The sequence below is a fragment of the Calypte anna genome, chromosome 4A, assembly GCF_003957555.1.
Source record: "Calypte anna isolate BGI_N300 chromosome 4A, bCalAnn1_v1.p, whole genome shotgun sequence".
Classification (NCBI taxonomy): Eukaryota; Metazoa; Chordata; class Aves; order Apodiformes; family Trochilidae; genus Calypte; species Calypte anna.
Window position 1 is genome coordinate 37,185,672 of NC_044248.1, and position 25,180 is coordinate 37,210,851.

The window sequence follows — 25,180 nt, forward strand, 5'->3', positions numbered from 1 at the left end:
TAGATGTTAGGAATCTAGGATGTCGATATAATCTAGAAGCCCCTACTCCTAGGAAATCACTTATTTGGGAAAGCCAACATTTCTCATTTGGTATAAATATGGAACATTCTGACAAATCATTGCATCTGACGAGCAAGGTTTCTCTGACACCTGCAAGTCACTGGCAAGCCTCAGTCCTAGAGGTCTCTAGCTCCAACATATTTTATTTTTATATTATTATTATTTATTATTTTCCTCCCCTTAAATGCAAATACTAAGGAACTTAAATGCCTCCATCAGGGCAGCTTGCACTTAAACTACAATGGATTAATTGGCCCACACTCATGCCAACAACCATTCCCACAAGCTGCTATTTTCACAGTTTTTGCCCAGATGAGCCAATAGAGCATTCATGACTAATCCTCATTTACATGGCCTGTTGGGTTTTTTTTTGTTTTCTCCCCCTCAATTTCTTTTTTCCTCCCTTTCTTTTAGATAGGTTAAAAATCAGCACAGCTTCCTGAGTTTATTATGAGGGGATGCAGTATCCCTGCTCTTTGCTTTCTCTATGGTAATGCTACTGCAGTGCTTGTGGTTCAAACATCAGTCACTGTTTCCCAGGGAGAGGATTTGGCTCCTGAAGGGGGACTTGGCATCTTGTGGCCAGTCACCCCACAGCCACTGAGCCAGCAGGAGTAGTCATTGCCTCTGCTCTGCAGGGGGCTGTTTTCTAGTGAGATCAGCTTTCCACATCACTTCTCTGTAGCACCAAAAATAACTTACAACTAGACCTATTTCTGTCTTCTTCTGACAAAACAGAAAAAAAGAAAAAGACAAAAACCCCAAAAAAGCCACCCCCACAGTATCTTGTATGTGTTTGGATTTAGGATTTATTTGGGGGATTTTGTTTGTTTGTTTGTTTCATTTTTTTGTTTTGTTTTGTTTTTTTTTTCCACTTCTTAGCACTTTCCACCTGGTGACTCCCCCAGCTCCCCATTTCCAGGCTATTTAGTCAGTGTGATGGCTCTCCCAGCACCTGCTGATAGGGGCTGTCATTGTCATCTGACATTTCCTTGGTGGAGCTTAACAGAAAGTCTGCTTCTGTAAAGGCCATGAAATTTGGGCCCCCCTGCTTGCTTTTCTTATCAGTCTGAGAATATTGATTCCTCCACAGAGTGTCTACAAATGCCAAAGGGAGTGGAAAAAAAAAACAAAACATTTTCTTCTCAGCTCCATTTTTTAGTGTCTGTGTTTCTTTCAACCTACTGAAGTTCTTTATTTAAGAGGGGCTTTAAGAGCATTCGCTTTACAAGTCCTTGAGAGAGATGATGCAAAGCAATAAGATGTGGATAAATATTCTTTGTACAAGGGTTAATTTTGTCAGCAGCAAAGAAAGATGCCATTTTAAGGTTCAATATCCAGCCTTGCATCTGGTATAATCTACCTTGACCTTACCAAGGCTTTTGACACAGTCTCCCATACAATTCTCTTGAGTAAACTCAGGAAATGTGCAATAGAAGAAAGATTAAGAACTGGCTACACAGTAGAGCCCAAAGAGTGATGATCAGTGGTGCAGAGTCCAGCTGGAGACCTGTGACTTGTGGCATCCCCCAGGGAGCTGTGCTGGGTCCGGTCCTGTTCAACGTCTTTATCAGTGGCCTTGATGATGGGACAGGATGTCTGCTCAGCAGGTTTGCTGATAACACAAATCTGGGAGGAGTGGCTGACACCCCAGAAGGCTGTGCTGCCATTCAGAGGGACCTGGACAGGCTGAAGAGTTGGACAGGGTGAAATTTAATGAATTACAACAAGGGCAAGTGTAGAGTCTGGGTAGGAACAACCCCAGGTACCAGCACAGATTGGGGACTGAGCTGTTGGAGAGCAGCACAGGTGAAAGGGACCTGGGGTGTTGGTGGATGGAAGGATGCCCATGAGCCAGCAATGTGTCCTTGTGGCCAAGAAGGCCAATGGCACCTGGGGTGCATTAGAAGGGGGTGGTTGGTAGGTTGAGAGAGGTTCTCCTCCCCCTCTGCTCTGCCCTGGTGAGGCCACATCTGGAATATTGTGTCCAGTTCTGGGCCCCTCAGTTCCAGAAGGACAGGGAAGTGCTTGAGAGAGTCCAGGGCAGAGCGAGTAGAACATCTCCTTGTGAGGAAAGGCTGAGGGAGCTGGGGCTCTGCAGCTTGGTGACAAAGGGACTGAGGGAAAACCTCATTAATGCTTAGAAATACATAAAGGGTGAATGTCAGGAGGATGGAGCCAGGCTCTTCTCAGTGATGACCAATGATAGGACCAGGGGTAATGAATGCAAGTTGGAGCATAGGAGGCTCCCTGTAAGCATAAAAAAAAACTTTTTCACTGTGACAGAGCACTGGAAAGGGCTGCCCAGAGATGTTGTGGAGTCTCCTTCCCTGGAGACATTCAAATCCCACCTGGACACGTTCCTGTGTGACCTACACTGGGTGATCCTGTAAGGGGGTTGGACTCAATGATCTCTTGAGGTCCCTTCTAACACCGAACATTCTGTGATTTCTGTGATGAAAGAAGGATGACAAAAAAAAGTAAGGGGGCAAGAAAGTTTACATTAAATGTGGTGTTTTAAGGATGATCTGATGGCTTAGATTCTATCCAATGAATCAGCAACTTGAAAAGCCCTGTGTGTAGCAAGTATGGAGAAAAACATCTTTGATGTTGTTATCCCCTGATTCCTGAGGGATAACCAGGAGTGATTAAGCCTCTCTGTCAGGATTAGAAGTGGTGCCACCCCCAGCAATTTGATGTGATTCTCCTGATGTTACACAGTCTTTTTCTTAACCTCAGAGTACTGAACTGTACATCCCAGTTAATACAGAGCAGTAGTATTGGGTAGGTTTAGCAGTTCTCTTATCTTTCTAGTATTTTATGGGAAAAGGCAACTTTCCTCTAGGAAAAAGGGTACTGAAGAAATAGAGGGGAAATTAAAATATAGTGGATTTTCATTTTTTTTAACAGTTCTGTAACATGGAGTCATTTGTTCATACTAGCTTTGAATTTGACCCAGTTTTTCCACTAAAAAAAAAAATAATTATTTCTTATGGGAATTACACTGACACCTTTTTACATTATATGTAAAAATGGAGCTACTGAACATGCTCCAGCAGAACTTGGTTTTCAAATATTTATGCAGGTCCACAATGGATTTTGCTTTTTGTTTTTTGTGGGTTTTTTGTCTCAAAGTAACCAGACAGGTTAATGTGGTGATGGGATGTAGAATATTTGCCTTGCTATTTCTATTTTTAGTGATTTTTGGATTAACATATCAAACTTCTGGTTTCCCTCTTATACCTCATGAGTGCCACGAGCATTATTTCTGACTTAATTTGGAACAACTGTGGTTCACTGTTTCAACCTTTTTATTCTAGAGAAATAAGTATTTTCCCATAATTTTAACTGTTCTCATTTTCACCTGCTCTCTTTGACTAAATATAGACAAGGTTTAAAGGTTATCCTTGTCATTTTAGTGGTTTTAATGATTTTGATAGCAAAATGTATTGGTTTTGTTCAGCTACAAAGCAGAAGAGATTTCTGAAACCTCAAATGATGTGGGTGAAGTAAATTGTCTCCATGTAACTAAGTTCAGTATCTGTTACCCCTGTCTCATGAGTAAAGTTGTGTGTGTTTCTTTGTCATCCCCACCTAACAGCATCTGTCTGTCTTGCAAACTCCAGAAGAGCCAAGAAATTTCAATTTGGCAAAGAATAAAAGCAAATTGGAGATTTACAGGGGAGATTCGTGTATGTTCCCAAAATTAGGGTTTTCATATTTAAATTTTTGGTTTAAGTATAGTGAGAAGTGTCCCTTGTTTCTGTAAAAGCAGATTTGGGGTGGGAACATAAGGTCTGAAGGATTTACAGTCCTTGAAGCTTTGTGTATTTTCAGTTTCTTTTTCTGTGTTTGAACTTCTTACTATCTTGTTGGCATTTGCTGTTTGCCAAGCAGATTTTTAGTTAGGTTGGGTTTCTGGGGGCTTTTGGTTTTGATCTTCATTTTAAATTTCAGTAACACAAAGAAATGAGACCTCTTAGAGAAATTCTTGTCAGGGTTCCTCTGGCAATCTGAAAAATGGTAAAATACTGGTAAAACATCACATCCTGGTATGTGCTTTCACTGATTTCTTAATATAATCTATCTTAAATTAAATTAAATAATACACAATAATTAATATGCTTTCATACTATAATCTACCCTAAATGAAATTAAATAATATGCAAATAAATAATGTTTGCAAAGTATCACCACAGGATTCTTTATATTGCTGGATCTGAGGGTTCTGTATCAGAGTTTTTATGCCTAGATTTCAGAGGGACATCTCATTTCCATTTGAAAAGAAGATTACAGGATTCTGGCTCCAGAATAGAGTGTAAAACTTTTCCAGTGTCCTGTAACCATCTGTAGCAAAGGGAATAAGTCAGCTTGGTGCTCTCAGAGGTCACAACAGGGTAAAATTAAATGCATGAATTACAATGGTAGTGATGGGCATTTACCCTGTCTCCTTTGAATGCTGTATTTGTCCTCAAGAGGAGTGAGCAAACTGCAGTTCCTTTGGTTTAAGATTCCAATTGGATATGTGTTCCATGTGCCTTCTCAGAAGTCTACTAAAGAAAGCTTGGATGATGTGGGATTTCATGCCTGTGACTTCTTGGCTTGGCTGCTCAAGAGATTAAAAGAACAGAATAAGAAAAGCAACATTATTCCAGTAGAGGAGAAATATCTGCGCTACCTGAAGCAAACTGGTTTGCCTGAAGTTTTTGTAAGAAGTAGCAAGGCAGGTTTGAGTCTAGATTTGCAGAATTCCTAAGGGAGAATATTATCTTTTATATGAGAGCTGAGTGATTTCTGCATGCAGTTAGGGTATAGAAGGTGCAAGTTCTTTTCTGACATGAAAGATTTCAACTTAAATCTGTCATAATCACTGCACTATAAGGAAATCACTGGAAAACAGCAGGCTTCTGGACCACTCCTGGTCCTTGTTCCATTACATGTTTGACAGGCTACACAAAAAAATGGTCAGAGAGAGGCAGCCTGGGGCTTCACCATACCCAGTGTATTCCTCTCCAAGTAGTCACAGACTCCTTGTGGGGGGAGATTGCTCCCTAGACATATGCTCCCTAGATTTATGCTTCCTGGGGCACATGAGGTTGCTGTTAAGAAATAAACTGGGTCCAAATCCTCTACATCCTGAGTGCTCACTTTCATAGTCTTGATTGTGTGTGTAGGCATTACTCAAAAGTAATCTCTTCAAGTAAGCAGCAATATATTTTCCAGCAAGCTTATAATTAATGTGGTTTTTTTCCCCAATGCTTCAGGTCCTCTACGAATATCTGCATTTGAATTGCAAGTGCTGAATCACATAAAGAAGTAATTTAGCACTTTGCAGAGCAATTGGGTAAAGAGACAAGTTTATGAGCCCAGATTCAGGTGAACCAATTTAATTCTGGGACTTGGAGGCATTAATGGCCTTCTCAATGAAAAATTGGTGACCTTTGCTTGTAGAGACAACTCCTGGTAAGAGTTCATCAGAGGCCCTTTCTTAAGTCTTCTATAAAACGCTGTCTGTAACATTATAGTTAAAATCCTGAAGCAGCCTCTCTGAACTGGGAAGTTTCACCCATAGTACCAGAGACATTGCTGATGGTAGTAATACATTGCCCAAGAAGATGAAGTCAAGGCTGTACTTTCAATTACACTTTGTGTCATCCAGCCTTAATTACATCTGTGCTGATTGACCCAGATTGGTAAAATTCATAATGCAATTGTTATGAACTATAATAGCACTTCTTTCAATATTATATTACAGAGCAGATGCATGGCATACAAAGTGATAACACTATATTATGTGTGCATTGGACTGGTTGGAATTTTTTTCCTCTGTAATTCAGATTGCTTTGGGCATGTGCTAGCTTAGTTCTATTCGTAGGACCTGGTCTTTACTTCATTTAAATTGCCATAATTTACAGTATGTTTGACAGGGACCCCTTCCTGCTTATACCAGCTTGGAAAGTTGTAGGTAGAAGTTGCAGAGAGAAAAAAAAAAAATCTAGAAAGGTGGAGTTCTCCTTGGTTGGTGTTTTAAATTAATGTGGAGAGAAACATGACCATCTGCAACCAATGTCAGAGTCAAAAAAAAAAGTCATCTTTGCCAGCCAGCAGTTTCTCCTTCTCTCTTGCAGATGTCTGCCTCTCCAGCTCCAGGCTGTTTGTCTTTATGTAAAAGTTTCCCTAGTCTAGTTTAACATCAGAAGGTCATGTTATTTAAAAAGCCCTCACTTGAAGTTGCCAGGTTTTTTATTCACAGAATTGCCAGTCACCTTTATTTCAGCTGCAGGAAAGTGGCCGTAGCCTGGACTTTAAAAAAGTTGTCCCACTGATTTTATCATTCACGTGAGCCAAACGCTCTAGAAAGTGTATTGTCTTGTCTAATCTATTTTTCATAACAACAGTGCTGTTAACAATTCCCTTTGCAGTTGTATCTATTAAAAATAAAACAATGGTATCAGTCCACTGGAACAACATTGTCTTCCTTCCTGAAAGGAGAAGACACCTAACAAATAACAGCAGTTCCTAGCACTGCAGCAGAATGTGCTCGTGTGTATCCCTGAGCCTGTGCCAGCTCCTATTAGCAGCAAAAAGACATTAACCAAAGGCCAGTTCACATATTCTGCAGCCAGAGGAGTTTCTATTCCTGTTATACTCCCAAGTAAAAAAAAAATTTATGTGAAAAGAGCTCTCTTTTAGCTGATAGAAACCTGTGATGTGATGACATCTCAGTACGGGTGTGATTACAAGGCAGTGGGATATGATCCGCTGGGGAGTATTTCAGAGCTAACCATGGCCTGAACAATGTATTGGTTGTTTTTGAGAAAAAGATCCTAGAAGAGGTGATGTATGAGGAGGGCTTGAGGTTTACAGCCCTCTGAAATGTTCTTCTACCTCTTAAGAGCGTTTATGGTCCATTTTGTTGTTCTCCAATGAAATCTGCAAATCTGGTTTTTGGTGGTAGACTTGGAGACCTTTCCAAGAAGCTGCACATGGAAATAGAGAGGAGCTGAGCTTCCAGGCTTTTCTGTGGAAGTTCACATGCAGAACTTGGCTGTAAATCAGAGTGCAGATAGAGGGATATCTCCATATCTCCATGTCTCTATGGCAAACATTAGAAGTGAGATTAACACCCAGGTTCCCTGGTGAAACTGGGGCTGCAGCTCATTCCACTGGGGAGGGTAGGAACCTATTTTGTCAAAAATGGGTGTTAGCACTTCATATAGGTCTCTTCTACCCCTGCATCCTCTTTGAAGGGAAGTCTTGGGCAAACATGGCTTTCAAATGGAGTTGGCTTAAGGCATGTTGGTGATGCCAGACCTGAGAGGCAGTCCCAAGGCATTTAATGGAGCTGTAATCACAATTTTAGACTGCCACCAAAACCTCAGGATCTGGGGATGCTTTAAGTGCCAACTGGAACCAAGCAGCCCAAAAAACACAGGGTGATAGGAAATTTCTCACTGGAAGAAACTGAAGATGTTAAATTAGTAGGAAAATGGTTTTCTGGTTGTTTGGGGGTTTTTTCTTGTGTTTTAAATACTCTGCCAGTTACTGTTTGCAAAGTTTAGAGATGCATGAAGATACTAAGCTTACTTTTGGCCATTTTTCATTTAACATTCCCGGGGTTTAACATCGTTCAGAGTTTTGGATCTTGAAATTTTAGTGATACTGAGAATTAGATTTGTTTTGGGTTTTTTTTTCCCCCTCCCTACTCTCTCTGCTTTTATTTTACTTTAGGAAGTGGAATAATGTGACAGTCCTTATATGTGTTTCAAACTTCTGTGTGAATCATCTTATTCCATGCTATTTGGCATTGCTTTCATATAAAATAACAAAGAATGAAAGCTGCATTAATTCAGATGTCGATTTCAGGCTAGGAAGGGCTTTCATATTCTACTGTGAAGAAGAAATCACTGGGTTTGGAGTCATCTCTTGCACTAAGTATGCACCTGTGTTAATTGAAGCTTTACAAAGCACTGACCTCAGATTTTTTTCTGTGGTTGGATGACTTAAAGGTTTAGAAATGCAAGCAGCTTCGATAAAAGAGAGAGACTAAATTCTTAAAGTTGAAGCCTATAATTTTCTTCAGATTTTGCTTTTGGTCCATGCAGCTTGTTGTTGGAGACAGTCATGTGATTTTTTATTTTTTTTTTTTTTTTCCTTTTGGGTTTACATCCATATTTGTGTATATGGATGCTGCAGACATACCAAGTAAGAAAATGCTCAAATCTAATCCTTGAAACAGATTTCTGGCATATTGACTACACTGTCTAGCTGACAATCCCTTAGTATACAACAGTCTGAAATTCCCCTGGTAACAAAGGAGAAGAATTGATTGTAGGGAACTAGAAGAATGGCAAAGTGTGCTTGACTTTCTCCTCACAAATTCATGGGCAAAGATCAGGCATAACTCTTGGAAAAACCAGAAAACTTCACACCTTTTGGAAATGGTGCTCCAGGGCTATTTGCTAAGCTTAAGCCTCCTGTTTTATACAGGTCCCGCAGGAACAGAGTTAGAGGCAATGGGGTAATGTGCTGGAATTATGCAAAGTCACACTTTACAATGCATTCTGAGGTTATTTACTCTTGGCAGGTAGCCACCTATAATTACATTTCTGAAAACTGACCTTCCTTTTTTACTTTTTTTTTTTTGTCTATGGACACCTCTTGCAGCACACTAATGAGATGCCATGGGAAAGCAGACAGTGTCTGTTTTTTGATCAGATGAGCCCAGTGGGAGAAAGACCATCCAGACATGACTACAGCACCTTTGGCAGGGCTCACATTACTCAGAAGTCTGAGCTTTACTCAATCCCAAAGAAACAGTTTTGAAACTTCAGCATTTTTTCTATCATGCGTGCAGGATTCAAACAGCAGACCTAGGCATTTAGAGTGCCACTTACATATATACAGACCAGCCTTTTACTCCTTCAGTAAAGGCATAAAAGCATAAAAACTGCAGCTTTTCAGATATTCTGTTTAGTCTGTTATATACTTCAATTATTGTGGTAAAATGGGAATAATGGTACCTCCATGCTTTCATAAAGGATTGAACGTGCCTGAATGAAAAGAATTCTGTTTATGTCAGTTCTTTTATCTTTTTGCTCTCCTAAAGCATGGTGTCTGCAGAATGGCAGGTCAGACAGTAGTACAGAGTACTCTGGTTTAGTGTCAGCTTCAGGGCATCCCTGCAAGCTATGCAAGCTAAATGATGATGAGCCTTTTTTTTCCATGTGGGTGCAGAACTCAGTGCTGCAGCTAAACACACGTGTCAAATGTCTCAGGGGCATCTGACATCTGAAGCAAACATCCCTGAGTTTTGTGCCTCTCCTATGACATTGTATAAAAACCCCAGGCTGAAGGGAATGACACTGTGCAAACCACAGCCAGGAGCTCTCAATATACACAATAAGCTTGGTTCCCTCTCATTCACATTTGGTACTGACAGACCACATCACTTGAAACCCAGGAGGTGATAGCAATACAAAATGAGTAAATGTGTCAAAAAGGCAGAATTATGTAGAGGAGTCAGTGCTCTTGTTGTAAGGAGTTACTATGGCTGTATGTTTCATAGAAGCGATGGAGAAAGGGGAGGAAAATCATACCAGTCACTCCATGAGACACTGCACCCACAGGACTGAAAATGCCAAGGAAGGAATAGAGTTGCTGGTGTCTGAAATAATGCAGTGATTGCTAGGGTTTAGAGCCAAATAAATGAAAAGTTTTTCAGAGAGGTAGGAAGAGAATTGTACATTTCATTTGAAGGAAAAGCAAGCAAGGAGGCTCAGAAATTCAGCTGCATCACTCCACGTTGTGTTCCCACACGTGGCATTGCTACCTCATGCTATACAGGCTATGGAAAACTACTTCAGCTCCAGCTATGGAAGCTGAGACCACTTGTTTTTCCCTCCCCACATGATTTGGTGCTTGCCAGAGATAGAGTTCTAAAATAGTATTTACAGGCAGAGGGAAGCTTTGCCTCATATTCCAAATAGGATATGTGTTCATTTCTGGTAGTTTATTTGGTATGTCTTTTGTTGGACATGGCTTTCCATTGTCAGAGATGGGTTTTAAGTTTCCTCAACCCTGTTTTACCATGGTGTGCATGGTTTAGAACAACTGCTGCTTCCAGTTAAGGTTGAATGTTCAGCATTACCCAAATGCTCCTCTTTGAAAATGTGCAATTCCCAGGTTGGAATTATGCAAATTTCTTTTTCTTTGACATTGCAAAAGTCAATAGAATAGGAAAGCTGCATTACCTTCTTTTCCTGGCATCTCTTGCAACCATTAAAGTCAAAGTAATCTCAGTAAAAGGTTGCAACTGGCACCAAAGGAACACTGCACCATTATTATTCCTGGAGTAAGAGAGCAAAAATAGCCTCTCAGACTAAGGCACCTTTTGTCTTCTCTCTCCCTCTCTTCACACACTGGTGCTGCTGCCAAGCCCTGCTTTGTCTAGAGCATGCACCAACTTGATTTTTCCTCAGTGCCCTTTTAAGTGACACATTTGTCAATGGATTGGCCATCTACCACTTCAGCTGGTACAGTGGCACTGTCATTGCCTCCTTGCTATTTCTTCTGCTCTCTTCCATTACTCCCATATTGCAGGAACCCACAGCCCCCTCCTTAATGTCTAAATGGACTTATTACTTCCCAACAGCAAATCTCACTTGCCTCATCACTTACTGGATAACATCCTTCTCTGTGACCTCAAAGCTGTGATTACATCCCTTTACACTTCATATTCCTTAATGGCTGCTCTTTGATGTACCAGTGGGTTGTCTTTTTAGCTATCCTCATGTCTTTCATTAGTACTGTTTTAACATGTATTAATTCAGATATTCACTATATAAGCATTGCACCTACAACCCTTTTTAAATGTGTTCTTCAGGGCTTCACTATCTTTGTTAGTAATTATAAAGGTTATTAGGACCAATCGTGCTGCATATCAGATATTAAATAATGTTGAGGATGTTTTTAAGTAATACAAGGTGAGGTGCTGGATTGCTCTGTTGCTGGTATCAGACACTAAGTCTTATGCAAGCATATGCCCTTCCCCAGAATACCTGATCATGAATCTTTATTTCCTAGGGGTTAAATTTTCCACACGTGGATTCCTACTCTCTCAGTACCTTACCCTTCAGCTCAACACTCTATTTGTAATTTTCCTTGTGGAATGGTTACTCCTTTATTGAATACTTCTATAATACATTCCCCCTATCCGATGGCATCTTGTATTATCTGCCAAGACTTTGCAGCTCTGCTTTTATGTACTTCATTCTGCCCCCCTAATTTACTTGCTTTAGGGTCAATATTGTGGCACACGTGCCCCATCTCTCATAATCAGCAACGTTCTCACTCTGGGGTCACTGGGCACCTGGAGCTCTTTCTCACTTAATCCTTTTGTTGTGGGTCTCATCACCTTGTCTTTCAAATCTTTCCTCTTCGTAAAGCTTAATTCTATTGGGCTCAGAACATTGAGCACACCAATGTGCAAAAGAAACAATGAAAAGCTGCAACAAAAGCCTATTTTCAGTCTTTGTGCATGTTTTAGCTTGGTGTAGAAAACAACTTCCTTACTTTCCTTTCTGACCTTGGACGAGTGCCCCTCGGCACCTCTGGGTTTTTTCTCCTATGAAACAGAGATCGAGGTGCTGAGATCCTTTGCAAAGCATTTTCAGAGCTACAAATAAAAAAGTGTTCTATAAAAGGTAGTTGATATTTCTATTTTTGCTGTGATTGTTATTCTGGGTGTCAGTCAGTGAAATAAGCACAATGTATATTCTTGGTAAATGGCAATAGTGGTGGTTGTTTTTCTGAGTGGCTAAGTTACTAATGGAACTGATGTTCTGAACTCCTACATACTTCTCATTTTTTTCACACCTGTGTATTTTTTGCAACTGATGAACTGTCTTCCTCACTTTCTTTTTATTCTCATACAAAGCTCTTTTACCCTGATGTAGTCTGTTTTCCTCAGATATGGGCTTAGTATTGTTTTCTCTTCAAATTTGTCTGTTCGATTGCCTCTTTTTAATTGTTTTTTTTTTTTTAAAGTGAAATAAGTGCCTTTTTTGGCTTATGAATATACTTTTTCTCTCTCTCTACAATGCCACATTTAATAAAAAAATAAAAATTTCTCTGCTGTCCCCTTAGCAGAACATGCCCTGAGTGCTATTTGCACTGTAAGAGGGAAAGCTATCCCCAGATTGCTGTTTACAGATTTCTTTTCTTTATGGAGCAATCTTATTCTGAGCAGTATTGTTCCATAATATCTGGGATTGGGAGAATGCCAAGCTTGTCCAGGGCAGCACAGGCAGCTTTTTCCATTGTAGGGGTTTCAATTAAACTGATGCTACCAGCTGTGTGTTCTTTTGTCTGCCCTGGACTAGGTTGTGGTACTCTTGCTTTGCATCTCTCTAGCAGAGCCTGTTGTCTTCATACTAATCAGTTGGGCAAGAAAGTGGAGCTATGAAACATGAGAAAACATTTGGAAAAGAGAGGGGATATAAAGGAACTTTCTGGGAATGTGGATTATGCTAAGAAAAGGGCCTTCTGACCTTATAAAAAATGGTTGGGGGGAACAAAGAAGTGAATCCTTTGCATTTAGATCACACAAAAGTGCTTTACAAAGGTGTCAAGTATAATAGGCAAAGCATCAGAGAAATCAGATTACTCACCCAAAATTAGTCATGCAACAATGTAATGGCAGAGGTGTGACCAGGATATGAGCCTTCAGTTTCTCAGTCCACTGCCAAGTCCTCTAGACCTTGCTGTTTCTTGACATAAGAGGACATGGGGTGAAGTAGGTGAGGAAAAAAAAAAATGTAAAAAGAAGAGATGGGGGAGGAACCATGAGAAGGGAAAGCAAATTTTTTTGCCTGGCTGGAGCAGATCCTAAGAGCAGAGGGAGAAGAGACAATGGGAGGATGAAAGGCATTCTGCAGTGTTCAGGGTGGATAAAAACAAGGAGGAAAGGTAATGTTAGGTCTGAGATAGAAAGGCTGTAAAGGAAAATTGCCTGATAATCTGACCAATAGTTGGCAAGGAAAGTGCAATTTTGGACAAATGGCATCAAGTTGAGTGTTTTATTCTCTTACCAAGAATGCTGCCCTGGCTTCTTTTAATCAAGTCTATAAAATGAGAATTGTCAATACTCAAGGTTTAAACAGGCTTTGTTGTTGATGTCTTTTCCCTAATGCTTTTATACAGACGCTTAGAGAATACAGAACTAGAGTAAATCCCCATGATTTTATCAGGATGTTATCTTTTGGTATTGTCTTTAATTTTATATTAATCTTCTTTAAAACTCAGCCCTTTTGTTTCTGTGTAATTGCTGTTATGCAGGAGGCAAGTTAGCTATTAAAAAGGGTGTCAGATACCATGTGCTGCTCAGTAACTTCCCAGGCAGTGCTGGGAAATGAAAAGATTCACAACAGTGCAAGGGCAAATATGAACAAAGTAAGGGATGGAGGAAGCTGCACAGTACACTAAAGAAATAGATGCTTCATCATTAAATAGGTTATCAAGTGTAATCTATCAGTGGTTATACATGGAGTCAAAAGTTTTCATTTTGCTGAATGAATGGAAATTGCTCATGTAACACTTGGAGAAAAGATGCTGGCAGTAGGTGAGATTTGGCTTGTGTCAGCAAGGCATCAGTATAAAAGGGAGGATTTTGGAATAATTCTGGAAGTCTAGGCCTGGATTTCCAATGGGTACCTTAACTCTGCAGATAGACATCCCTGCTGGGATGGAAGGATCCTCAAGGTCAATTTTGTAATGCATCTCTAACCCTTTCTCCAATGCCTGCCTTAAATTGATTTTACCTCATTTTTTCTCTTCCCCTCTTCACCCTTTAGCAAACATATTGGTTTTATCTGTGACAGTGCTGGCTGACACAGTGTCCCCTTTCCAGACCTGTCAGCACTACATACTCTTGTTACTTCTAAACCATAGGTACCCTAAAAAGCTCTGGCACATTTTTTGGGACTATGTTCAAGTCCTAGAGGAGATGGAAGCTCAAGCTATTCAGCTGAAAATTTGTGTTTGTGTAGCTTATTTTAAATGCTGTGGTTTTTTTAAATGGTTTTCAAAGCAGTTCAGGCTTCTTGAGAGGCTATGAGCCATAATCACCTGTCTGAGACAAATTCTGAGTGCATGACATGTTGGATACCAGCTGAAAACAGATTTGAAAAAAATGAGTTTTACCACTGTTTCTTTGCCTTGTGTGCTAATCTGGCAAGACACTTGCCCTTTCTGGGCCTCTCTAGAATTGAGCAGAAGAGCTGCATGTTGGCTTTCAGGAAAAAAATAAATGAATTTGGACCTTTGTCCAAAAAGAGAACTTGCAGAACCTTCCATTTGTTAGCTGTTGCAAGCTGTGCTGCTTCCAAGCTCTCCCAGTGCATCCTTCAAGAGATGGTCTCAGAATATCTGTGCATAAATCTTACCTCACTACAAACTTGTGAAATTTCTAGGGTTTGTTTTCGTTTGTTGTGGGTTTTTTTTTTTCAAGGGTCAGATGAATTCTTAAATTTTAATGTGATGGATTGAACATTACCAAAATTGGCAAACAGGAAGAAATCCGACCCAGAAAAGATTGTCACAAAATGCTTTTCAACAAAAATATCCAAAAGTGATTGTGGCATTTTGTGTGACAAAGATGGAAATCCACTCTACTAATACTTTTTTACTTTAAGAAATCAGAAATTTGGATTATTTTTCCCAAACTAAGAAATCCCAAGGCTCAGGCTGCACAGCTCTTAAGACTCATACACAAGTTTGTGTTGCAGTCAGGACAAACTAAAATCCCCTTAAGGTCAATTACAAGTGAATTTAAAATACTGTTAGCAGTCTGAGCTGTGTATAATGTAGTAGAGGGGAGGGGAAGGTTCACTAATGTTTACAGAGAAGATGTAAATGAAGTGGCTTTCTGTAACCTTACCAAGAAAAGGAATAGGATAGACTCTGCACTGCAGAGGAGAATATTCTTTAAAACCCAGTCAGTAACATTTCCCTCCTCCCCCTCCCCCCTTTTACCCTTATTTTCTTCTGAATGGTTTTCAGGAAATATTAAAAATGTCCTGTCACTCATCTCAAAAGAATTCAGTTCTAAGCCTGGGATGAACCATTGTGTTATGAAGGAAAAATAATTTGCAAGAGCAGAATTGCTCTCCAAATGTGACTAAAAAGCTTTATCAAAAATTTAAGGCCAGGCTCACTGGATCATGGGTCTCATAATCACATTTAATCCTTACTTCTAGCATCTGAAAATATGCACACCAAGCAAAAATACCTGTAGTTTCCTTACAAGAAAACTTCTTTTAAGTTCTCACTGCTTTTTTCATGAGAATACATTGTCTTTCTTTAACAAATTTATTGGTGTTTTGGGACTATTGTTTAAAGGTGATAAAGACTAAAAAAGTTGCATTGGGGTTAGCATGGCCACTTGATGAAGAGGGAGCAGAACATCTCAGTGAAAGAAATCCCGACTTAAACCTTTGGATTCTTTACCCTTTGGTACAGAGAATTTGCATGCTGTGGTCCCTCAGTCTCCATCAGCAACCTGAAACTAAGGATTTGAGGAGCAGCCAGCAGCATGTTATACTCAAAGTAAAAAGAAATAATAGGTTATATTTTTAAAGCTAGGTAGATTTTCTAATTGGCTAATACCTATTTATAGCTGATCAAGTTGCCTGATTTTGTATTTGGCCCTTGATTCATCTGTTTATTCTGCTTTGGATGTAGATTGTTACGAACAGGGTGATGAAAGGGATGATGAATTTCCAGAATGTATTAATAAGTTTGTAAATACTTTCTTCATGGTAAATATGTGGGGAAAACCTGAGGTTCTTGTGGACTAAATTTTTCTCCCTGAGCTCTCACTGCATTGTAGACCCCTGAGAGTTACCTTGGGAGGGGGAAGAAACCTGATTATCCTGCTATAGACCCTGTGATCCACCTCAGGGGTGAATTGCACAGGCCCCCTAAAAGAATAAACAAATGAAAAAAAAATGTTTCTGTGGGAAGGTTCTGCTCATCTTCTACAGAAACCAGGAAAAAGATAATTTGGCCCAATGGTGTAGAGCTCTCCTGGTTTCAGAGTCCCTGGAGCACTTCTGAAAGAGCAGATGCACAGGGAAAAAACCTGTTTAAAGCTCCTCAGTCTCTACCCTCAGAGATATCTGTGAATAGAGGCTTTTTCCCCCAGCTTCACATTCAGCTAAATAGCTTTGAGGCCCTGCTCTGTGGGTAATATGTGGAAAATATCCAGCAGCAGTGGGACTGAAATGATGCCAGCTTTGAAAATGACATCCCAGGGAATGACATTGGGGTGTCCAAGTCAGGCCAATGGCACCAGGGCTCTGTGAAGAGGAGGTTAGATGTCATTTATTTTCACTCAGCATATCCTCAAACAACACTACTGTTCTGTAAGGGCCCTGGTAGTTTCTGAATTACAGGAGATGAAAAGAACCCTTGAGTACATCTCTGATTATTTAAAGGGATACTACCAGCTCTCTATGCACAATAGTTGGCTTTTTATAAAGAATAATATCAAGTGTTGGTCTGACTTTATTCAACCAGCAATTTATACGGAGGTAAAATTAGGCTGTTGCTCAAGTTTACAGAGTTCTTGTATTTTTTTTTTTTTTTTTTTTCCAATTTGGCTTTTCAGTTTGTGGTGTATGAGAGTGAGTTATGATTTATTTTCAGAAAGAAAAAGGGAGAAACAAGTAAGAAAATGCTCAGATTTGTAGCAGTAGTTGAATCTCTGTAGTCCTTTTTCTGTGTGTGTGCTTCTTCTTTATTCCTGCATCTGTTTTTAAACCTGCTCTTATTTATAGGTTGTTGGGTTTTTTTTCCTAAATTACAGCAAGTAGTAGTTATTTAAGGACCTGCCATTGTTTCCATTTCAGAGAACACATTTTAAAGATGCATTCATAACCACAGCCATTTAAATTCTGCTTTGCTGGAAGTGCTTATAGAATCTGGTAGCCTGGATGTAAATTATTTATTTCAAATTGCATTGGCTATGCTCTTTATTTTAAGAAACAGCATACTGAACAAAAAATAGGTTGCTTTTTTTGTTGGGTTGGTTGGTTGGTTGGTTTTTTCACATGTGCTGCCAAACTAAGAAAAGATTTATCTCAAAAAGATGTTACTGGTGATTGGCTAACCCGTGTTGGAAATTCAATACCAGCATTTTGTGGTATACAAAATAAACTGGAGAGTTAACTGTAGTGGTGGGTAAATGCCAGTGTGTGCTACATACTATACGTGCTATGTATATTAATAAGGGAGAAACATTTTAAATTATCCTATTCTTGACATTCTCCCTACATAATGTGTAAAATTTTGTGATCACTTTAGCTGGTGAAGATCCAGTTTTTATTAGGATTTGCTATTTGGTAGTTATGAGGGCTCATTAATATCTGGATAGCTCATGTTTAAACATAACTTATGTTACAGAACAGTTGTGTTTTATAAACACTTACTGATTTTCTCTTCCTTCTTTGTTAAATTTGCAATGGAGCTGTGTGAAAATCCTTTTGAATTTGACATTTCTACTGTCATCACTGAAAACTTAATATTTTTCATTCTTTAGTTGATGGCAAAATAATATATCTTGATTACCAGTATTTATATACCAGTATATATATATACCAGCATATATATATGTGTATATATATATATAGAGAGAGTACATATACCTAGATTCCAGTAGACTAAATACCATATTAGAAATACAATCTATATATATATATGTGTGTGTGTGTGTACATATATATATATAGTACATATACCTAGATACCAATAGACTAAGTACCATATTAGAAATACAATCTCTAAGGAGATGATAGTAAATGAAATTGCTTTGAATGACAACATAGTATTTAAGTCTACATACACATATGTGAGTGTGGGGGATTTTTAATGCAGATGGGACCAAATGTATCTTGAGTATTTCAGGCTCAAGTAGGGAATGAAGCCAGGATTTCAATATGTTTGAACTGCAGCTTTTAGTCAGTTGATAAGATAAATTGAAATATTTGGATCACTAAGAACAGGATTTAATAGAGCTTTTGTTTGTGAAGGGAAAAAAGGGTTAAGAAAACATGTAGAATTCAGTCTTCTGTGTTTTACCAATCCACTCTTCCACTGGAGCCAATAGAAGTTCTGCTTGGCTGAGGAACATATGAATATTGTACATGATAGTTTGACATATGGCATAGACTTTACTTCACATGCATATATATTGTAGAAGTTACATTTCTTTTCAAAGAATAATCCAAGCAGACTGATTCAGAGGCAAACTCTGCAACTCTTAGAATCCTTTCCTAGAGAAATCTGCCTCTGAGATAACAGCCCTTTCTCCAGAAGATAACTCTCAGTGTATTAAATAGTCTCTAAGTGCAGAGAAATAAGGTCCATTTGAGAGTGTAATTAAGTGCATATTTCCCCAACCCAGCATATATGGTTCTCATAAGCATATCATGGAAGAAAGAGTCACACAGGGCAACTTCAGTCCTGAGGCTATTGTAACAAATGTGGTGCAGTGTCAAGAGAGAAGATTTTAATCCTTTATTGAGTTTGTTTGCCAGTATTAGCATTCAGCCCTGTGGAGCTAAATGTTCCGTGCTGTTTTCTTCCCCTTCATGTTTCAATATCAATTTTCACAAAAAAGCATGTTTCCCACTTCATAGCATTACAGGGAGTGTGCTGTTTGAAAGTGTGCCTGGAAATTTAGAGATTTTTCAAGCAGTTTTTGTAATGCAGTTTGACTCTGCCATATTTTTTCAAGTCGTGTTTGAGAGACTGGAGGGGTCACACTGTGCATTTCATTTGAAGAGGTGGCATCAGGACCATGTAGACTTAGGAGACCATGTAGACCTAATTCAACTTTCATTGAATTTTCATTGAATTAAGAGGAGACTTTTGCAAAATGTAACAGCAATTTCAAACATCTATTGATATCTAGCTATAAAGATGTTTATTAATATATAAACAGCTGCAGTTATTGATGGATAGATCAATATATCAGTAAAAATAGTTTGTTTCTCAAACAGTAGCATTCTCACTGGATTATACAGCCTAGATAATGCAGTACTTAATGCAGGAGAACTTTATCAGAAAGAGATTCTGCACCTCCCTAAAAAGATAACTTGACAAGCCTTTTATCTTTGTTGAAAGCCATGATGAAGAATGTAAGAAGCAGCATAAAAGACGAGTAGCTAACAAGATTGTTTTGAAATCTTCTGAACGTTAGAAACTTGTGAGATGCAGATAATTTTATTTTTCCAATTAAGTGATACTTGGTACTTTTCTAAAAAAGGATACTTGTGCTTATTGAAAGTGTATAACCTTTAACCTGAAGCACAGAATCAGGGCTATAAGCCAATGAATATTTAGAGCATATACAGATGGAAAACTTTGTCCTAAACCAAAACACTTTGCAACCTCTCTCTGTGGTTTTCCATATTTATCTGCATGAAGGAATTCAGAAGTGTTCCCACTGGACAGAGCTTCAGCAGCATCAGCATGCCCTGGGAATCCACCACAAGTGGCATCTTCCAGATCTCTGTATCTTAACAAGAATAACCCCTGGTTTTATGAGAAGTTGGTTCTCTGAATTCATGACCTCTGGTGCTGTCCTCTGGCTACAAAATAAATCTCCACCAGGGTCTGAATGTAGAATTCCATTCCTCACACTGTAAAAAATCCAACAGAGATCAATAAGTGTTTGGTGAAGCAAAACATTACTCGCTTCGAATAAGAACCATATGATATGAGACAACAGGTCTGGTGCTGAAATATGTTTTCATCTTTTTAAGGGACAAGATGTGGGTTTCTTGGTTTTGCCTGCACCTGTTGTGTGTACAGAATATTCCTGCAGAATAAGTAATTGCAGTGTTTAGTATTGGGTAGTCATATGTAAATACATATTACTCTCTGCTGTCTATTTACCTAATTCACATGTGCAAATACAGGTGCAGCTTTCTCAGTGGTAAAATGAGTATTTCAAAATCTAGCCTTGGGTGTGCTCTGGGGAATTATGCTTTACAGGACTGTGTTTTTTCTTCGTCCAAGATCTCTAGTGTATTAGAAACCAAATATAAACATTTGACTCTGCTTTATTGCACAGGGTAACCATTTAAAAAATTACAGACCTAATCATTATTAATTCCTTTGATCTTTATTGACTACATTAACATTAATCATGATAAACACCCTTGGTATTAATGTGGATGCCATTGGTATTGTACTTGAAACTGCTGTAACTCAGCCCTTATTAACAGAACTGTTAGTTACAAGGTTTTAGTTTTTCATAAACAACTCCATGCCTTTCTTATGGAAGTGAGGAGAATAAATGTGGTGGTTTTGTTGTTTAATAAAATAATTTGCATTAGAATATTGAATATATCTCTTGAAACTCAGAAGCAATTAAGATTTTTCTTGGAGACATTAATGTACAAAATAATATTCAGTTCTCTTCAAAAGCTGACAGCAAGCATGAGCTGAAACCCATCCTTAATGTTCCTCAGAAGGCCTGGGAATGGGACTCATTTTCAAGAGATAATTAATTTCTAGGCAAAGTGGACAGGGCAGCCTTCCACCTTTCACCACAAGACAGTAAATAGAGCAGCCTCATGATTTGAATGACTTTTAGGTCTGAAATTTTGTCTACATCTCCCTTGAGAGGACCTGTTTTGTTTCCCTTCCCAGTACCTACATTTCAACAGCCGAATGGGCCGCACACCCAACCCCTCTCACCTCGGCTCTCCATGTGTTTTCTTACAGCCTGTGACCTGATGAACCAAGGCATCTTGGCCCTTGTCAGCTCCATTGGCTGCACATCAGCAGGATCCCTGCAATCCCTGGCAGATGCCATGCACATCCCTCACCTCTTCATCCAGCGCTCGGCGGCAGGAACACCCAGGAGCGGTTGTGGGCTCACCAGGAGCAACCGCAACGATGACTACACCCTCTCTGTCCGACCCCCTGTCTACTTAAATGATGTCATCCTGAGGGTGGTCACGGAATATGCCTGGCAGAAGTTCATTATTTTTTATGATAATGACTATGGTGAGTATTTCTTGAGCATTTTTGTCAAATCCATCACTCTGTTGAAAGCAGCCATGTTACATCTTGGTAGTCTTCTGACAGATTATGTTTTGTTCAGGAACGTTTATGGTTCTGGCAGCATTTCACAGCACCTCAGAGAAATCTATTTCTAAAATCCATCAACATTTGCAGGTTTATTTGATAATTTCCCTGTTAAGAGTTAGCTGATAAATGGAGAACTTACCTGGCCTTCTATTCTGCCGGTGTTTATGAAGCGTAAAAATTATTAGCGAGCTCTCTTGTTTTTTGGAGTGTAGAATTATAAGGTGATAACTCAAGATTCAACAAATAAGTTTTTAACATTGTAGAATTGTTTATTGTGTGGTAAAATTATCCTGTTAGCATGTGTTTGATGGCCAGAAGCTGTAGCAGTGGTGAACACGTCAGAGTCCTTGGCAAGTGGAAGCTGCTATTCCTAAGCTCAAAACTCACAGAGTGACGAACTTGAGGGAGGCAGACCTGGAGAAAACAAGGTTTCTTCTTTTTTGAGTTAATTCAGTGTTGCTGAACTGATGGTTTCTGTGTGATAGAGGAGTTGTGACACAGATGGCAGCATCACAAGACTGCACCTCCCAGCTCAGTGACTTAGCTGAGTTTGGTACAGATATTTACTCCTGTTGAGAAGAAAGCTGGACAGATTTCTTTAGTATAGGTGCAATATCTAATTTTATATTTTTCTTCTTTCTGTGGAAAACTGCTTTAAAATCAGACTTGTTTTGTTCAGATGCATCCATTATTCATAGGTAATCATGACTGGTTTGGATGAACACTTTAAAACTTCTTTTCAAAGTTACATCCTTAAGTTATGGGGAAATGCTCAGTTCAGCAATTTGCTGTGCATAATATCTGGTTCATGCAGGTCGGGTGTTATTGATTTTTGTTCCCTGGCTGCATAATAAATTCTTAAATTAGAAAGATGGAAAATGATGAATAGGAGAATTCCTGTTTACAACAAAGCAGCACCTAAAAGCACCAGCCATAGGATAACGAACACACACACCAAAAAAATCCATCCAAAAAGCTTGTAGCAAATAGTATTTTTATTTGTGCTAGATGAGTTTGTGCATTTAAATGCCAGTGAACCTCTGAAGAAGACCATAATCTTACCAGATAAAAGATATCTTTTAAAAATGTATTTTTGAGTGAAAAACCTCAAAAAAATTAATTTTTTTTATAATTTTATTTGAAGAAGCTAGTTGAAAAGAATACAAAATTAATTATTTAATATGAGAATGCTGCTCAATTTTGTCCTTGATTTCTGGGTAAGAATCTTGCTGTGGTGTGATTTATGTAACACAGATGCCTGCCTGCAAGGAATAAGTTTCAGACCAGGAGCTCATTCAGTGACACATTCCCCAGACATGACATGTGGCAGATATTAAGTCTTTCTGTGACATTCTGACTTCAGTAGTCCACAAGTAATGCCATACTGGTGAAGACTCTGATCAGAGATCACTATCACCTACATCAGAAAAAGGTGCAAAAAAACCCACAAAATTCTGCATTTATTACATACTGAACACTCTGTTCCCTTTCTAATGATTTGCGTGATTTGGGTATTTTGGGTGGGTTTTTGTAGGTTTTCTGGGGGCTTGTGTTGTCTTTTGTTTGTGTGTGTGTGCATAGTTTGAGAATATCCCATGAATAGAAATGTTTTAAACACGACCTGAATTTTAAGTTAACCTGCAACTCTGGAAAGGGTGAATGCAAAGAAAGAATGCTGCTTTGAATTATCCTAAATCCTTGATTTCAACAGCCTTCCCAGGGCAGCAAGCAGTTTCTAGATTCTCATTTTGCTTCCTACAGTTTCTTTATAAAATGTTATGTTGCAGACTTCATGGGCTGTCTCCTCTGCGTTTAATAAAGAAAAAGAGAGGAGAAGTTTCAGATCACCATCTCTAACCCAGGGCCTCTCTTGTTATTTCCATTATTGTGAGAGTTGTCCTTGGTCTCTCTAATCCCTCTTCTTGCTTATATCAAAATACCTCCCTAGTTCCCCATTACCCTATTTTGGGTGAAATCATTAAGCTTGACACAGTATTTTGCCTGTTCTTAATTCTCTTAGGTTTTTAAATATGGCAGTAGTTTTCCTCATCCCCATGATGACATTATTTTCTTAGCAGTCCCTAGAGAGCAATGTTGCCAGCAGCTTATTATGAATCATAGCACATTATGTCACTTTCTCTCACTTTCTCCCCCTTTCCTGCTATTTTATTGATAGATTTGAAGCATTTCTAGGATGTTAGCAGGGCACATTTTCTCTTCCCAGTTTCTGTATTGACCAAAGAGGTTCTTGCACAGAGGAAGGGACAGGGCACGAAAAGAGGAGATGAAATTACTTTTCAATAGCTTAAATTTTTAAAATGAGAGATTTAGGTTAGATATTAGGAAGAAATTTATTCCTGTGAGGTTGGTGAGTTGAACTTGTGGCTGCCCCCTCCCTGGAAGTGTTCAAGGCCAGGTTGGATGGGGCTCTGAGCACCCTGGTCTAGTTGTAGGTGCCCCTGCCCATGGCAGGGAGGTTGGAACTGCGTGATCTTTACTGTCCCTTCCAACCCAAACCATTCTGTGATTATAGAGTGGGTTGGAGCAAGGATAGAACAAAAAATTTAGTTTTCCATTAGGTCTCTTCTGAATAACTGCACCCTCTGGAGTTAACAGCATCTTATTTAGTCAGTGTCTGCTTCTGGGACTGATAAAGCTCGATGTTTATAGTTATGGTGTGCAGAAGGGCTCTTGCTTATTCTTATTCTGACAGAAACCAAGGTTGCTGCTTGGTTCTGCTAAGCTTCTGAAGCTTCTTTTGTGCTGAAAATGAGGGGCAGGAAAAGCGGTCCCACCTGAGGCCTCTCTTCATCCATGGCTGGTGTCTTAGAGGACTCCATCTTCTGCCTTTGATCCCGCTTTGTGTTCCCTGAATCCAGTTCCCATTTGCTGCTGTGTCCAAGAGTCTGGTATTATCCCAGCATTATCTGGTATTATGCCCAGCAGTGGTGGTGATGTGGTAGTTTGGGGGGACCACAATATTTGTTTTCTATGTACATACAAACATTTCACTGTGTTCTTTTTCATCATTACTGTTTCATTAAAGCCCTTTAGTTGAGCTCTGTAGCTCAACCTGTAAGTCTCTCTCCCTTATTCCCTTTCCTTTCCCTTTTTTGGAGGAGGGAGGGGTTAACAGAGAGCATCTTTTATTTGTTTTGTTTCCAGCTGAGTGTTTTGATGAGTGGAGAAGGCTGAATTCAGTATTCACTGTGCCTTGAGCAGAAGTCCCATCCAACACTAATTATTCTATGACTCTGTGTTTGAAAGAACCATTCACTTGGGGGTATCTACAGATGTGAAATACTTTTAAAAATGAAAAAAAAAACAACCACCAACCCCCTACCCAAACAAACAAAACAATCAAAAGGTTCGACCATCAGTTTAGGTTTTATAAAGGAAAGCTGGCCCAAGAACCCCAGAGCAGGAAGGGAACATTGCCTCTAGCTTCTGTGCTATTTCTTTAGAAAGAAATCAATACTAAGCATGCACTTATGGGGTGTAAGTCCAGGGGAGAGCCATCTCATCAGTCAGTGTAGCTAAGGGTGGTTGCAGTTCCCTCTGGAAGACTGTGGTCCCATTCCTCAGTTTGAGGATTTTTCACAGTGTGAGGTTTATTTCTTTTCTCACCTCATAGAGACCTAAAATCAAATTCTAGTTGGAAGCTTTGCTCAGTTTAACTGCTTGCAGCACTTAATATTAGACATTTTAATGTAACATTTAGGTTTTAAACATTAAAGTAAGTGGGAGATCAACACTGGCATTGGAATTAAATTCATATTAGGAAGAGATTATTGTTAATTTCTTCAGAGTCATCTGCAGAACTGACATTGTGCAAACAGAGCAATTACCCTGGTGGGCATTTTTGGTATGTGATGATGTTTCCTTTTCAATGTGTGTATCATAACATTAACTGATGCCTCTATAGCAGTAAATGATGCTTGAGAAGTAATGGGAATAT

The 25,180-nt window shown here is 39.2% G+C and overlaps 1 protein-coding gene across 2 annotated transcripts in view; it reads left to right on the top strand.

The window, feature by feature from the left end:
- The window catches only part of GRID2 (glutamate ionotropic receptor delta type subunit 2), a 705,658-nt gene that overhangs the window by 373,118 nt on the left and 307,360 nt on the right, over positions 1-25,180 (top strand). The window contains exon 3 of one of the 2 annotated variants that reach the window (XM_030449840.1): positions 20,854-21,138. The exons of the other annotated variant lie outside the window; for it this stretch is intronic. Coding sequence (XP_030305700.1) covers positions 20,854-21,138 — 285 coding nt within the window. The remainder of the gene's footprint in view (positions 1-20,853; positions 21,139-25,180) is intronic. 2 annotated transcript variants of the gene reach the window in all.